The sequence below is a fragment of the Anas platyrhynchos genome, chromosome 6 (genome assembly GCF_047663525.1).
Source record: "Anas platyrhynchos isolate ZD024472 breed Pekin duck chromosome 6, IASCAAS_PekinDuck_T2T, whole genome shotgun sequence".
In the NCBI taxonomy this organism is placed as follows: Eukaryota; Metazoa; Chordata; class Aves; order Anseriformes; family Anatidae; genus Anas; species Anas platyrhynchos.
The window spans coordinates 30,336,238-30,353,333 of record NC_092592.1 but is presented as its reverse complement, the minus strand read 5'-3'; the positions used below and the strand labels follow the sequence as shown (position 1 = coordinate 30,353,333).

At 39.0% G+C, this 17,096-nt stretch overlaps 1 protein-coding gene across 4 annotated transcripts in view; it reads left to right on the top strand.

Moving 5' to 3' along the window:
- The window catches only part of SORCS1 (sortilin related VPS10 domain containing receptor 1), a 287,180-nt gene that overhangs the window by 16,393 nt on the left and 253,691 nt on the right, over positions 1-17,096 (top strand). Inside the window, exon 1 of one of the 4 annotated variants that reach the window (XM_072039772.1) lies at positions 1,122-1,366. The exons of the other annotated variants lie outside the window; for them this stretch is intronic. Within the exon in view, the coding sequence (XP_071895873.1) occupies positions 1,352-1,366 (15 nt within the window). The 5' untranslated portion in view covers positions 1,122-1,351. Of the gene's footprint in view, positions 1-1,121; positions 1,367-17,096 lie in introns of those variants that run through there. 4 annotated transcript variants of the gene reach the window in all.

The window sequence follows — 17,096 nt, the reverse complement described above, 5'->3', positions numbered from 1 at the left end:
TGTAATCCTGTCTGGAATTGCCCCAACCCAGGTGCAGTACCTTGCAATTGTTACAAGCAAGCCAGCAAGCAAGCAAGCAAACAAACAAACAAAAAAACACTATCCCCAGCTACAGAGGCTTATCCATTAGGCTACTCACAAAACGCTGGATGCTGACACATTCAGACAGAAAATGTAGCTTGAAAGGTGTTTTTTAGAAGAATTGCAACATTTTCCACTTCCTGTAAAATGATCCTCATTGGCTGCTGTACTGTTAGAGGAAAGGTAACTTTAATATCATTGCTTTTTGTTCCTAACACAGACTCAAGTTTACTCAGGATGGAAAGTCAAAAATGTGGCAGCTCAGTGCAGCTTAACTAGCTGAAAACTCAAGGGAAGAATAGATTGCAAGGGAAATATCTGAAGATTCAAAGAGCTGATTTTCGCTCTTCTGACCCCTTTCACTGCTGAGCAGATTGACAACTGAGATCCTAAGGAATGTGGCTTACACCCAAGCAGGAGCCCTCCTAAAGGTGTTAATCATTGACCCTTGTTTTTCCATGCAGAACAAAGAGATGTCATCTCCGTGATAACTACAAATCCTGTACGATAATCCTTTTACAGCACTGAAATGTTGTAAAGACAAATGCTTGATTCTTGGCTCAAAGAACTGACAATGTCACAGTTAGCCATGATCTGGGAGGCAGCTGTAGCCACTCCACTGCAGACTTACAAGGAATGCTCTGGATGGATTTACACAGAAGTCAGCTAATTTGATTGCAGTTGTGCAGGAGGTATATGGTAACTGGTTGTTCCTCAACTGTGTGAACAGGCAACAAGAAGCAGTAGGAATACAAGGTTTACAAACACATTGATTAATTGATCCTTTGACCCATAGTTTGTTTGTTTGTTTTGTTTTGTTTTGATTTGATTTAGTTAATAATTTTCTAAAATGGAAATAATAAAAAGAGAATACAAACAGGAACAAACACTCAAGGTAATGGGCACTGATGGTGGGGTGTGATAAGAAGCACCTGAAGTTCAGGAGGCTCAGCTGGCTGCAATTCTCTGCCTTGCCAGGTGGAAGGAATAAGTGATTTAGGAAAGGAAGAGATAAGAGGAGGTGAAGCAGAAGGGTAAGAGCTGTTTTTTTTGTTTGTTTGTTTGTTTTTCCCCCCTCTGAGACTGTATGAAACTTTAAGTTGTCTAATGAAGAAGAGACTTTCTAGTAATTTAGTAGAGAAGTTGATTTGTAGTTGTTGTCAATAAATTTTGAAGAAGCTGATTGGAACTGAAGAGTTGAGCAACCAAAACAACTGAGGAAAATGCCGTCTGAAGTGTTTCATACCAGTCAGGAGATGCCAAGGAAGGAATGTGTCCTAAGCAGGTAGGAAGCCTCTGTTGTGGGGAGTGGTAACTGGAGAATGAGAGAAAGCTTGGCAAAACTTTGGGTGAGGTTGGGAAGGTGGTGCGCGAAGATGTTGCTTGGAAAGCTTGTGGAATTGTGTAGCAAAGTGAAATTGCTGATATGGCAGAAACACATGATAGTGTTGGGAAGTCAGGGTGGAGGAAAAATATTCTTGATAAGTGTAAGAGCAGGAAATAGAAAAGGAAGAGACAATGCAGGGGCTAAGAACTGAGGTAATTTAATTGGAGTGATTTTTTTTTTTTGGGGGGGGGGGAGGGTTAGTTTCAGAATTGTCTGACAAGAGATTTTAAGGGTGAAAGAACCCTTCACTAGTCAAGATGCTTATATTTTAGTTTATTTCAAAAAGAAGAACCAGAACTTCTGAGGACTGTGGATTTTCTGTTGGGGATTTTGAACTTAAATGCTATGGAAGTATAGGCTGGTAACAAAGACAAAAAGAGGAAACAAACAAGTTTATAGTAAAGAAACCTGGTTATGTATTGATAAGTTCCATGTTGCTTGTGAAACTCAGCCCAAGTTGCTGAATTGGAAAGAGATAGATTGCCAGATATCAACATTGACTGACAAAATTAATAGCTGGGAGACATACACAGTTGCTGGAGGGTGGGACATAAATGCAAGAGTTTACCTAGAACTAGTTTTCTGTGCTGCAAGCCCTCCTGCATATGCCGTGCAATTTGTTCTCAGCATCTTGGAATGAAAGCCATCTCTCACTCTGCCACCACCTGTGGAGGTTTGACATGAGCCAGCAAGCAAGTTGCCTGATGCATCTGTTTTAACTGTATTTCAGTGCTTAGAGTTTTAACTATAATACGTGAACAAGGCCCTCATAAAGAACATAGGTAATTACACACATTGGTATGGAGACATTTTGCCAGAAGAGATGTATTTTATTTGCTTTCTTGAATTTGGCAGGGGATGGCCTTACTATTTGTAGTGATACAAGTTCTTATAGCTCAGAAATGAATGAAATAAGTGAGACTACAAAAGGTTGTAGCCTGGTAACTTCTTATTATTTAGAAGGATGGTATAAACAAAATGGAAGGCCTTTAGTCCCTGCTGTATCTTTGTGGAAAAGTTATTAGGAACAAGGGATTCCCCAGGTCTCAATGGGGAGTTCTGATGGTGCGTTTTTGCCTTTTGAGCATCTAGCCTTGAAAGTGAGCTCTCCTACAACAGTGATGAAATCACAGTGGAATATTTGCTGCTCAACCTGGACTTGAGACTGAGAACCCAGGTACAGGAGGTTGTAACTCATCAGTTGATGAGTAGCAATATCATAAGCACTCTTGGCTTGAAGCAGACCTGAAGTAACTGTGTTTACCTTAACTTGTGCTGAGAGGCATTTATTTATTCTTCCAAGATGAGGAGCCCTCATGCGGACAGTTGTCACAGACCAGCTTATGTGTGGAAGCTCCTTCAGTGGTCATAGTGTGAGATACTTTATTTAAATACTCAGATTTTCCAGTTAAAGTTCTCACAAGTCTGCCTACAGAAGTTTGTGTTAAGATACTGATTCTTGTGCCTTTTTTTTTTTTTAAGTTGTTGTTGGCAGCATGTAACAAAGGGTTGATTTTAAATGTGTTGGTATTTTATAAAAAAAAAAGAGTCAGCTTCTAGCACCTGATACCCGACAGCATCTCATCTCAAGAGAACTGGCAGTTTCTGGCTTCACCAGAAATCATAACCCTCCTTACCCTCCTTATCACCTGCTGATTTTCTCTGGTTTCTCTGAGAGGTGGTTTCTTCCATTTCCATTGACTTTTTTCAATATTCCACCACATTCATCTGTGTAACTTCTCTAACTTGTGAAAGTGAAATACAGCTTGGCTTGTTTCCCTTGAGGATCTGCCAATGCCCAAATTAACCCACAAATATCTTCTTTCTAGCCAATGTTTTGGCAGGAGACCTTCTGTCTTCATACTGCATATTGCCTTCTGGAGAGTAGAATGGACAGATCTCGCATTACTGTTCATAGTTCATTTTAGATTCTTAAATATGAATTTTCAGGTTAAAAGTTTTTTTTCACATCTCATACAATGGAAATTTTTCAAAATTAAACAAAACACTAAACAAAAAAACTGTACCTAGATGATTTTTTTTTTTTTAGTGGATCTTTACGGGGGACGCATTTGGCTCACTCTGGTTTAGTGTAGTCAAGTCTTCAGCACGTTCCTGTTCTTTGAAAGGCAGCATGCATGGTTGCTTGGTGTATGATAAGATAATGATGGACATCCATTTTTGGATAGTGATGGACAGGTGATGGCTTCTAAGCCAACCCTTTTACTTGTTACACCAGCACCACCTGCCTTGGTGCCATAAGACAAAAGGTATCAACATCCCATGCAGAAGACTGACAAATCTCTTCTCAGAAGGTGAACAAGATGAAGCTGCCAGTCTAGCATAGCTAAAACACAGCAGTTGCATGAGCCAAAGTGTTGTGTGCTCAGTGGCGCAACTACTCTAAATACCTCAGCTGTAATAATCATTTGTCTGCTTACAGCTGATCTCCTGGGAAAGCTTATGGTATAGAGCTGTGCTCTGTAGATATAGCAGGAAGTATTAGCTACACTGCCATAAGCTCTAGGACTGACCTGTAACACATTTTCAGAAACAAATTGATTAGGATTTTATTTCTTTTCTGGGTATTGAGATACTAAGATTTCCACTACTATTTGCCATTGGAAAGATGAGTATGAGAAGATCTATTTTTTTTTTTTGTAATTCTGACCATGTTGGAATAAAGGGACCGTCTTGATGGAAGTCTGGGATGCTTATTAAGGTGCCAGGCTTCTTTTAGTCATCTTATTCAGGTTAGAAACTGACTTCTTAAAGACAAGAGTTGGAAATTTTCCTGCATTTTAATCCAATTCAGCATTCCTAGTCTTCTTAAATGAATCTGAACTGTTTGCTTTTGAGTAGAAAAACATTTCAAGATGTGTGGGAAAAGTGCTTATTCCCAGGTCAGTCCTAGCCTCCTAGTTCAAACCTACTATCAAAGTGAAATGCTTTAGCAATCTCATTATGCAAAAGTGGGATGCCAAGAGAACCAGGCAGAAGTCTTGAGAAGACTCTTCCAGTTGTTTCTGCTGCTAAATAACATTGCTCCTGGTGAGTGTATAAGCAGAATGCAGGTCTGTTTGTAAAGCTGCAGCTAGCTGCAACCTGCTGTTGACACCACTTCTGTTCCCTTGCACAGAAGGTAAATTGTAGCCAGGATGAAATATTTTACTAATTAAAAAACATTAAATGATCTCCATCTACCTTCTCCCCAATGTACAATGCAATTGAATTATCATTAGAGCTTGTACAAAACCTTTGATAACAATGGAGCTATTTGTATTAAATTCAGCCTTAGTTTTCTTATTCCACCAAGTCCCATCATTGTGTTGGTTGTGCTTTGAAGTCATAGCAAGCTTCCCTCTACTACTATTCACCAAATTTATTTCATCCCCAATACACAGCTCCTAAATTCTTGTTAAATTTGTTTCTGAGCAAAAAGACTAAAGCCAGTCTCTCCTAAATGAAAGACATGAGACAGTTATGGTTGCATTCATTTATTTGTATCTATTTTCTGTATCTAGAGAGCTATTACGCATGCAGTACTAGAAAATAATAATACTAATAAAAAACAATAATTCTCCCTAGGTTTGCTGTCAATAGCAACAGTCTAAAGAGAACTCAAGCCTGGAGAGATTGTGATGTTTCTGTTCTTCTGCTAAACTTTAATGTTGGTTCTGTTTTGTGTTTTTTTTTGTTTGTTTGTTTTTTTTTTTTTTTCTTTGGATGCAAAAGTACATTGAAGAGATGGAGAGCACCTAAAGGGATCTGCCCAGTCCATGAAGCCAGGTCTCTTTGAGGCATGAATAGGATCATTCCATTCTTCCTCATATGCTTTCAATAGGGATATACCAATGTTCAAACCAGTGTGATTTAGAGAGCTGCTTTGAAGGTGTGGTTCCTCATGTGGGAGCTCTACCTCCTCTTGGCCCTCCTGTCTTTTCTTTCCTCTATAAAACCCTTTCCTGGATCATGGACTTCTACAACAGCTGAAGTTTTAGCTCTCAGCCTTAAAGTAGGGCTGGAACAGGTGTTCAAGAGCTTAGAGAGAAGTTTGATTGAACTTAGTGTGTGAAAGTGTTTGTAAAGCTGTTGTAGGTTTCCCTGTAATGCTGGGGAGCGTGGATTATGCTGTGTACAGTAGGATGTTACTGCTGCCTTTATTCCTTCCAGATATCACAGATTTTACTGGCTCCAAGAGCTGACCTTCTCCTAAGAAGAAATTAAGTCTTGTTGCTTGTACTGAGAATCAGATCATGGTCAGCACTGGTAATGAACTCCACATTTGTCTAGGCTAGATGGTTGGCCTCTTTCAGAAAGATATTTTTTTTTTCCCAGCATAGATGAATAAAAACCTACAGAATCCTAGGTTCAGTGCAAAGCCTGGTTATTTAAAACCACTACCTCTGTGTTATTCTCTTCTGAAAACTGTGCAGAAGAGCTGGGCAGGTGGAATTAGTTTTTCTCTGATAAAAGCAGATTAATTTTAACACTGGCTAAAATTGCATCCATTTTTTCTTAGTAAATGAACCATAAGACACATTGTCAGAAGTGAGCCTTCCATAATGACTGTGGTTAATATTTTAGAGCTATTTTCTCTGTGGATCAGAGCTCAGACTCAAGCATGTGAAAATCAGCAATATGTGCTCTACATTAGCTTGATTTCTATTCATTTGCAGTTCAACAGTATTTTTCCCTTCCCCCATGCTAATTTCAAAATACTTCGGAGTTTCGGTCATACAACAAGAGTTTTGCATCTGATTTCATCCCTAGGTATATTCATGTTTATTTTGGGAGAGCTGCCTTTTAGGCAGAAGAAAGGTAAGACATTTTGAGTTTGTGCCTCTAAGCTGAGGCTTGGGATATCTCAATTCAACTATCTGCTTTGTTGCAGAGCTCCTGAATGCTCCCCAGAAAATTTCTGTGCCTTGCAATGACTCAGTTTCCCGATTTGTAGCATCTGTGTTTAAATCCTAGTCCTGCTTCCCATGGGATCCTTGAATTTAAATCTCTTCAAAGCCTGTGGTGCACTAAAAGACCTTGCTGATAAGACCTGAAAGTGAAGAGAAGAAGATCTCATAGTACTCAATAGCAAAATATCTGTTCTATTTATATGTAACTTTTTCCAAAGACTCATTTTAGATGTTACTTCTACTCCCTTGATTTTTTTCCTCTGAGCATGACAGTCTGCTTGAATAGAGCTCTGCAAGAAGCATTAATTTTAACTCATTGAACTGTCCATTGAACTAGGTAAGGACTAATTTCTGCAGCAGGTATTTCCATAGAGTTCATATAAGTGATTGCTCCCACTGTCTTGACCTGTTGTCTTTCTTTGCTGGTGCAAAAAAAAGGATGAGGTTTGTGGTTTGAGAACAAAAGAAAAGGTAGGACTGTGTTGTTTTTAAGGGGTGGTTGAGATTGCCGTGCCTTTGGATTGTTGTGGCTAGATAAGTTCTAGAGCCTGAGCATTGCCTGTGGGAGGGAGAGGAGCTTATTGAACATAACTCTTCCATAGATATTTCTCTTTAGATGTAGATCTTGTGGTATATTTAATAAAGAAGCATCCTTACTTGCTGAAGGACAGCTAGTTGGGTTTTGCAAATACAAATTCCTGTGGTGCAATACCAAGGTGTGTGTTCTGACTGTCTGGATCTACTGGACTTTGTTTTTTCCTTTACATTTCCAACATACTACATGGTTGATTAGTTTTTCATTTCCCTTGTCCAGTCCAAGGAATATCAGGATGAGCTATGAAGTGCTGAATGTATTCTTATTGGGTAGGGAAGACCCAGGGTCTGTATATCTCAAGATTATATCCTTTTCTTAAACAGGCACCAGGTGAGGGATGATTTTGTCATCCCCCTGTGCATTTTCAGTAAGGATGGATGACACCAAAGGGATTTGGCCAAAGGCTACTAGCCCTGCTTTTTCTGGAGAAAATTTGAATGACTAAATGCAGCCTCTAGTTTCTACGTGCTTCATAGTGATGTGTTTTGCCTGGATCTTTCTCACTTTCCTAAAGGAAAATACTACACTTCAGTCTTTGGCATCTCTGCTATTAAAACCTCATCTGTGTTTGACAGCTGGGGCTTCCCATTACTTCCTTCTCTTAATACATAAACCAGAGCAACCAAGTAAAGTATACAGTTCTTAAAAACGACTTGACCTTGTCATTCTTCCTTAACATCTGCTTCAGCACTGTACAGGGTCTGGAACAACTGAATTAGCCCTTGTTGCTGAAACAGATGTAGTTTAGAAATTACAGCAGAAGTATTAAAGTTGTAAGACAACCACTTGGCAATATAAGTTCAGACAAATTATGCTGTGAATATAGGATAATGGCCTGAGCCTAGTGTGAGAAGTGATCAGTGCAGCAGCCTTAATGTGCTTTAAAAATAAAAATTCTGCACAGCCGAGGTAATAGTTTTCCTAAGAGCTCCTGAAACAAAGTTGTTAATATTGCAATTATTCTCAATAAAGTAGTTTTCTTCTACTTGTACATTTTGTCTTGCTTTTTGCACAAATCAGGAAAATGAATTTCTTTATTATCCAGTTCCTAGACCCTTGTGTAGATTTTTAACACCTTGAAGTATATTTAACCATATTCTTGTTTATTGAATTGAAGAGGAAAAACAATCAGAAAAAGTTGGAAAATAATGCCAACGTGATTGGCAATGTGATTGCCAACAGTATACTGTTCTCCTGACTTTTAACCAGAACACTAAGCAACTGTTCTTTCTACAGCTTGAGTTATATTCATTCCAGAAGAGTGGCAGAAGATGAAAACTGTCATTCCTGCTGGTTTTCCTTCTGAAAAATCAGTACTTTTTTTTTTTTTTACCACAAAGCTCTAATACTTTTCATCCTTACACAAGTACAGAAAAAGGTGCTGCAAAGATTCATGTAACATTTCAGGAATGTAACATTTAATGAAATGAGATTAAAAGGCATTGGTAGTGCAGCTGAGGCAAGCCAGAATTCTAATTTCACTTTTTTTTTTTAATGGGAATCCCCAGGGTTCCTGCTGGGGCTCTGCTCTTTGCTTTCTTTGCCCTATTTCACCATCCTATCTCACTGCAGCATAGCCACAGAAGAAACCCACCTTATTTATGAATAGAAAGAAATTATCAGTACTTTTTCTGAAAGAAATTATCAGCACCATCTATTGGGGAAGGAGAGGTATTGTTTTTTAAAATTTGAATATGCAAAACCTTGACTTTTTTTGTTTGGATTTCTATCTATACTTTAAAGTGAAAATATGCCTGGACAACCTGCTTGTTTTTAATGTATAGCAGCCTGGAAACAGTGCTTGGGGGAATGTGACTTGTTTTTAAAAGTACATTCAAGAAATGCATTGAACCATTTAAAAGGGGGCAAGCAGACAAAGATTCAAATGTCAAAATGGTACCTTGGCCATGGCAGGTTCTGTCACATCAATAGGACAAGGGCAACAGTGAAGAAACAATTTGCAGCCAAGGAGATAGAGGCACTTCTAATGCCTTGAGTCAATCTAAACTAGCATGTCTGAGAAATTTGGGTGTAGAATGAGATATTTGACCTTCTTGATTTTTATTTTTATTTTTTTAAGAACAAATGTAACTTTCTAGATTGAAGAAAAGGAAGGGGGATTATTTTTATTACACAGAAGACGAACAGCGAGGCAAAGCTTGTGTTTGGAGAGTATCCATGTTTAAGATCTGAAGTCATTTAAGGACAAGCATGGTTTTGATCAGTAATGACTCCTGCTGATTATATTAGCGGCCTTCCTAGCATGCTTTAGGAAACAGTCAATTAAAATTAGGGAGGTTTAAATTAAAAGTAAATTAGGGAGAAAACATGCATAGACCTTAGTGAGACATTCAGTATGATGTTATTTCCTAACTCACTTATTCTGCTATATTATGGAATTCTCCCTGTTTCTCTGATGCTCTCAGCCATTGCATTTTTTTTCTTGTTCCCATAGTATTATAACACAGGTATTTTTGGTTTTCCTGCCCTCCTCCTTCAATAACAAATAATTTCTTGCTAGGAACACCATGCCCACAGGTCAAGGTTCAAATCCCATTACTGATAAGCAAAGACACAGAAAGAGCACAGCAGGTGAAGTTCTCTTAAATCAACAATGTCTGTTTCCTGCTGCAGGGGAAAGCTGTATATAGCCCCTTCACTGATGGATCAAGATCTGTTTTATTGCTTGTTTTAAGTGGGTTGCCCTATAATATTTGTTGGAGAATGTTTAAATGTTTCTAATCTGTCCATTTAATAACCTTCCCTTAACGCATAGCATAATTATATTTAGATCTTACACACTCATTTGCTGTTCTGCCAACACAATATTTTAATTTTCCCTGTGGTGAAGGCAGTGCAAACATCTACTTAGAAACAAAAGTCCTGTACTTTTGTAGTCCCTTGGTAAATAAGCAACAAACTTTTATGTCATGGTCAGATGATTGCTACTTATCGAATCAATGTTTTACCAAATTGAGATTCTAAAGGTAATTTAATCAGTAAAAGCTTAGCTTATAAAAAATTGGACAATTACTATCTCAGGCTCTCTGGATAGCTGTTGTCTAGCTATTTGAGTGACCTAAATACTTGCTATCATAAATTCTTATTTCATTAGCTTACTCTTAATGATAGGTGATAACTAGATTTGAGATAATTAACTGCCTAATTTTCAGTGACTGTTACACAACTAGATGAAGGCCATTCTGAGAGAACAGGTGTCTTAGATACAAGGGAAAGGAGAATACAGCTGTATTACCTTTGGGAATGCGGACTTCTTATAGACATGAAAGGGTTATCAAGGCCTCTGCAGATAGTGTCAGCTGGACAGCTTCAGCTTTGATCCTGCAGGCTACAGGGAATTGCAATGCTGAAATGCAAACTGCAGAATTGCTTATGCAGTGACAACCTCTGGAGCTCTTTCAGTCCAGTTTTAAGCAATCTTAGTGACAGGGCTCCCCACATGCTTCCCTTGAGGTGTGCGCTCAGTCTAATTGATTGACCCATTAGCAAAGCAAATTTCTTTTTGCTATTCAGCCAAAATTTTCCTTCTGCTTAATTTCATCCCATCACTCCTAGTAATGCCCTCTATGAGGCTGCCTGAGCTGCCTCTGCCACACTATGGCTTTATTGATCTTGGCTCTGTACAAGTAATTCTTAACTGACTGCTGGCAGTGCCAGTGCAGTGATGATGCTAGGCAGAGATGAGTTTTTTGGTTGTCTCTGATTCGTGAGGCTGGAAGAGAGGAATGCAGTGAAAGACGAGTTTGGTGTTGCTTAGTAAACTTTCTGAATAGCCATACATAGCCATGAAAAATTATTTCTAAGTTTTAAGTTCTCAGTTGTTTGAGTTTTCATAGGTCAGTGTGGGGTATGTACAAATCTCCAGGTTACAGGGTATCAGAGCAGGTGCCCTGAGATCAGAAGCTGCCTCACAAATACTTGTTTTTTGTGAGGGCTCATTTTTGGCTTTCCGTAAGTCAGTACATCAATGGTTTGTGGGGCCAAGGGAAGGATAATATTTGAGGAAAGCAGTTTCTGAAAGTGTTTTGCTGAGGAAATTTGTAGGCATGTGGAGGAGAGGCATTATGAGAATTGACTTCTGAACTTAACAGCCTATCTTGGTTACATATTCCCAAAGCATTGAACTTGTACAGGTTATCATGAACTATTAGGAAGAATAACCCCTGGACTCTCATGTTGTTTAGGCCTGCCTTGTAGATGTAAACCACAAACTTTACTGGTGAGTTTGTCCTGCTTCTTGGGCTATGACTCAGATGAATGGCTGAGCAGGAAAGGGATCAACAGATTCACAAGTTTGTGCTTGTACCCTTTCTGTCCCTCAGTTTATTCCTGGATGCAACAAGACCTATTTCCCAGATGTATTAGGGTGTAACACAAGGAGCAGTGTTCCTTTTGTCAGGATTTAAGTTGAAAATGCCTTGCAAACATTTTTAGCTGCTTTCTCATGTTATCATGGAAACTGCTAGTACACATTTTTCATATGTATAGAAAAATAGATCAACAGGGTGTAGAAGGACATTAATAAAAGCTGTAAAACTGAAGCCACTGGTGAAATTATTTCCCATCTACATAAAAATAAATGAGTATGTAGAGGTTTGTATGCTCTGGGAAATACAGCCATTCTGTGGAAAAAACAGCACTCATCTGTACAGGTACTTCTTTTGAGTCAGAAACACCAGCATAAAACTATAGAAAACTATAGTTCTCAAGCCTTAGGCACTACACAATTTAAAAGCTGAGATATCAACCTTCCTATTTTAGGACATGAAGCCCCTATCCATGCAGAAAGAGCTTAAGCAAGGAGAATAGAAGCCCAGAAAATTGCAGCAGCCTACTACTGAAATGCAGAGCTTGCTGGGTGGACGCTGAGCCACCCACATACTGCTTTGTGTTCCTAGAGGCTGGCTGTGCAAGTATGTTAATAAATGAGCTGTACACCTTTACACTGTGATTGCAGAAGCAAAGCTAAGCCAATTATTTGCCCATCAGAGTGAGGTTACAGTGACCCCGCTATCCTTTTCTCTATTCATTCTTTGTTTTTGTATTGTTTTGCTGAGTGTGTAAATGCAGAGATGATTAATTGCCTTGCTGGCCTGATTCTGTCTCTACGTGGCATCTGCTTATATCAAAATGCTCTGGCCCAAATGACTAAAGTGTGTCAAGTTGTGGTGATTAAAGAATTATAAAATACTTTCTGAGCATCCTATTCTCAACTCATTGGGACTTTGGACAGAAGCCCAGATGAGAGGGGGAGAGAAGGGGAGGGAAAGAAAAAGAAAGAATAAATTCTGTGAGAGAGACTCGGGCAATATTTTGCTCCCATTTTATTGAGAAGAGGAGATTGATGGTAAACATTAGTGAAACAAAATTACAGTGATTTGTATAGATTCCCAGGTGGACAAGTTTAACATTAAAAAATATTATAGCCTATTCTATCACAGAACTATTGTATGGATCATAAAATGAACAGGCTTTATATATATAGGCAGGAGAGTGTGTGCTTATAATATCGATAGAGGCATCTCATTTTCTACTAATAGATTAAAATTCTGTGCTGGGCTGGAATAGTGAAGTGTTTAACTTTCTGCTAATTCTGTGGATGATTGCTCTGGGAAAGGATGCACCTGGCAAGCTTTCATTTTGGATGCCAAAGCAAACCCATTGGGTCTTGCTGAAATGACCCCAAGCCACCAGTGCCTTAAAACCAGCAGCTCAGGTGTCTTGTTTGTTTCTGTTGAGCTTGTCAGCCTAGCTGTGCATGCCCATGGCTCTTGTATGTGTAAGTGTAGCGTGGCACATCAGAGCTGACAGTTTAAGTGCTTTCTCCCTGATGCTCCAGTGTGTGGTGGGAACTGAGCAAAACTGAAAAACAGCTAAATAGAAACAAACACTTCAGGATGAGAGTCTTTTATGTGATGTTTTTAAAATAAGTTTCTTCAGGGTTTCTATAATGACTTTTTTTATTACAGCCAATGCTGAGTGAGCTTTGGTAATGCTACCATTTGCTGTCGTCTTACCAACAGCCATCTCTTCTGGCTGTCATGGGAGATGAGCTGATGTTCCCTCCCCATCCTGGGGTTTGTTTCTGGTGTTTGCACTGAAATACTGGAATCTGCAACTGTAATAAAAGCACACAGCTGGGAATTGGGATGCTCCTTATCTATAAAAGAGAGAACTGCACACAGTAGGTTGTATACGTGCCTACCGTGACACTGGGGTGCTGATAGGGACTGCTGAGGAGTTGGATGCACATGGAGCTCAGGTGTACCCAGTACACTGACTTTTTGGCTTTCCTAGAAGATTCACCCCCAGCTTGCTTTAGCTGAAAGCAATACCTCCTGGTTTTGTCATCCTGAAGTAGTGTAGAAGAAGAACAGTGATTAACTGCACCAAGATGCAACACCAACCTCTGCTGTGCTAACACACCTTCAACTTTGGCCAAATGGGTAGTGAGGCAAATTGGCTTCTGTTCTTAGACCTCCTTTAAACTTCAGCACAATCCTTAGCTCCTTAGGGAATTGAACTTATCACCAAGGTAAAAGGGAAGGCAAATTTTTGATGGTACATGTATTTAGCCATCAGATTCCCACTGGCTTTGTGTATCATTCTCCAGTGTCATACACTGTCATACTGGATATTTGCTTTCCTTTAAACTGTAGAACTGATGAATTGAGGGTTTATTTATTTTTTTTTTCCCAAGGGACTTAAAAAGGGATGGAATTTTTCTTCCTATTTTAATTATTTCAAAGCCTAATGTTTCCTTTTTGGAATTGAAAATAACATTTATTGCAATCATGTTTTTTTGAAAGCACTACATCATTTAATGGAATAAAGAAAACAGTTTATCCAAAATGAAATTAGGGAGATAAACTGCTCAAACTCCTATTTCTGGTTTTGAATTAAAACAAACAAACAAAAAAAATGCCCCCCAAAGTAATCTGAACTGTTATTCTTTCTGGGTATTTGTCCCCTACTCTTTTTCAAGTTTTTTACTCTAACTGTTTAAGAAATAGAAAATGCAAAATCAAATCCCTATTCCCTTTCTTCTCTGTGCTCTCCACACTAAATGTTATGAAATGAAGTATGAAGAAGTTTTAATTTTTCCCTAAATGAACAAGGTCAAAAGAATACTCAGTCTGTAAGTCAAACAAATCAAAATTTAATCATGAAGTTTCAATACACATTTTAACAGGAGGATTATCTTGGATGTACTTTTCTGGGAAAGATGGTTGTATGTTTTCTGATCAGTACTCATTAGTGATAATATCACTTTTCCTTCTGATAGTCTGTTTTGTTGATAATTCACTTAATTTCCACTTTTTTTAAAGTGTCCTTTGAATGAAGATTGTCTCCAAGAGCTAGAACTCAGGGTGTCTTGGTTCAATTTTAGGCCATATCTTAGCCTTCACATTTGGAATTAGATGTATTTCTTAAACTGGGATATATTTGAATACAAACTTATATAGTAGACATCACAGTGGAGTTTCTTACCATTCTTCAGGTTAACTGACTCTTATGGAGATTAATGCAGCATCTGGCTGTGCTTGGCAGAATATATTTAACTTTAGTCCTTTCTCATAATCCAGTCATTATTGCTCACCATGTACTTTGAATTCCTATTAATATATAGGTGTCTTTGGCAAGTGTTGGGGACCAAAGTCTGTCAATGGAGAAATGATGTGAAAGGATTGCATGTGTATTATGTGCAGTTTTTCCTGAGCATGAGCTATGGGTGACAGTGGGGGAGTGGCTGTGGAGGGATGTTCATCCTTGCCAATGCCCAGAGTCTAAGAATCTGTTGAAGTTGCTTAGTGTAATCAGTGTAATTAGAAGTAATCAGTGGCAGAGGGAAATGTGCACAGGTGTTCAGCTTTGAAACAGTAGCTCCTATTACATACTTCATTTTTTTTTTTCCCTGCCAGTTAATTTCTATTCCAGCAGACCAATTGCTCATGGATTTCACATGTCTGTAAGCTGGGGGAACATTTCTTTCTTGGATAGAAATCAAGACTGGAATTAGGACACCTGGTTTGGTTCATGGTTTGCTGACCATGCTGGGTAATCCCCAGCAAGTTGATTCACTGGAGTTGTCTATTTGTACTGTTGGTTCTGTGAAGCCTAAGTTTTCTGTGGGTTGTAATATTTCATTTGATGTCTCTGGACTGGTGATCTTCATACCTTGATGATCATAAGTAAAAATACTTGTAAGACTCTGGCTGAATCTCTCCCTCCCAGGGAGGGCAAGACTGCTTCACATGGCTTCAGTCTCATGTGTGACATTTTTCCAGGAGCCAGAAGTTGGGTACCACTGCTTTAGACGCTGCTATTAGGCATCTGTCATCCCCAATTTTAAGAGTGCTATCTGTGCACTTTTTGGTTTAAAGATCAGGGGGCTGTGGTGGGGGTGTAAAAACTATTATTTCCCCCAGGAAGTAAAGATTAATGTTCCTGCATAACCTCTGTTATTATTCAGGCAGCTTTAGAACAGCTGTGTTAAAAGTGAAACAGTGGATTGTCACTTCTAAAATGCCGGAGCCATAAAGACAAGGGAGGAAAGGAATGGCAGATGTTTATCTCCGTGTTTATACCAAGTTTTAGTACATCAATCACTCACTGCTATCAAGACTTGTGGGGGAAAGATAATAAGATTTATTGGCAGCTGTTGGGATAACCCACCCGGTGCATAAATACGTTAGTAAAACTCCGGGGAGTCTTGCTCTATCAGAATGAAATAGACAGAAAGGAGTGTGGGCCTCCTGGCTAGGCAGCAGCTGAGCTCTTTGCAGGAGGTCAGTTCTCCCTGATCAACATGAATTGCAGAAAGCTTCTGGTGCTTTTTTTCCTTCATATTCAGTGAAGGACTGAGAGGCAGAAATGAATAAAGCAGGGTCTTGCAGTGGAGGAGGAGTAAAAAGCAAGCAGTAGGATGTAGTTTGCATGTTTTCTATCCTCTGATGTTTTTCCTCTTGGTGTTTTCCATCTTCTGGCTCTGTTCTCAACTTGCTCTAGCTGTATCCTTGAACTAGGGCTTCCAAAACTGTTTGTAGTATTTAATAGGTGCAGAGCAGAGTGAATGATCACCCTCAGTCGCTGTTTGGGCTGTTGTTCCTATGCATGTTGGCAGCTTTTGCTGCCAGGGTATGGGGCTGGCTTGTGTTCTGATCACTGTCTGCCAGGACCCCTAGGCCTCCTCAGCAAGCTGCTCCCCAGACTCTATAAAGAATTTGTGCTCTTGTTACAAGAAACAGATTATAAACACAGCATAGTTCATGGACTTGCCCAAGTTACATGTGTCCAGGAGATGAGGTTGCCTTCAGGCACTCTGATGCAGAAGATTAGTTTTCTTCAGCATTCCATAACCTGCCACTGTTTGAAGAACAAGCATAGCTTAATAAAAAACAACAGCCTTTTAATAGCCCTGAAAGAAATGTTCTGTGTTCAGGGTCAATTCCAGTCTAGGGAGGTTTTCTTTATTTATTCCTTTTCTCCTCTAAGGATGACTTTTTTTTTTTTTTAAAAAAAAAAAAAGCATTTGATAATCCAGAGGATGTCTCTGAATATGTTAAACTACACCTACTTAATGGAATGGTGTATTTGCTTCAGCATATTATGAAATTCTCTTTTGCATCCAGGTGTTACTGATACTGCTTGGAAGTGACACTGTATGTGCTTCCTTCCTTTTCTCAGATGTTGTAAAATGCTATCTTTTTGGGTTAAGAAACAATCTTCCCATTAGCTTCTGAATGTCTGAGCTAGATGAGGATTAGCTGCAGAGAAACCAGTGATCCTCATGCTTAATTGAACTAATGTATTAGACTGCACAAATTTCACATCCATGGTGTTAAACCTCCACGGCTCCTTTAACAGAGGTTTATCCAATTGGGCCACTATTTTGTTACTTTTATTAACACTAATAAAAACATTAACTATGTGAAGCTGATGATGGGCTTGATAGATTTTTCTTTTTCTTCCACATGCTGGCATGCTGCTGTAGCATTGGTGATGGGCTTTCTCTATCAGAAGAGCCCCACATGCTGTTATGAGACCAGATAATAAAGCTGATGTGCTTCACTTTGCCTTTGGATTAATGGACAAGTCT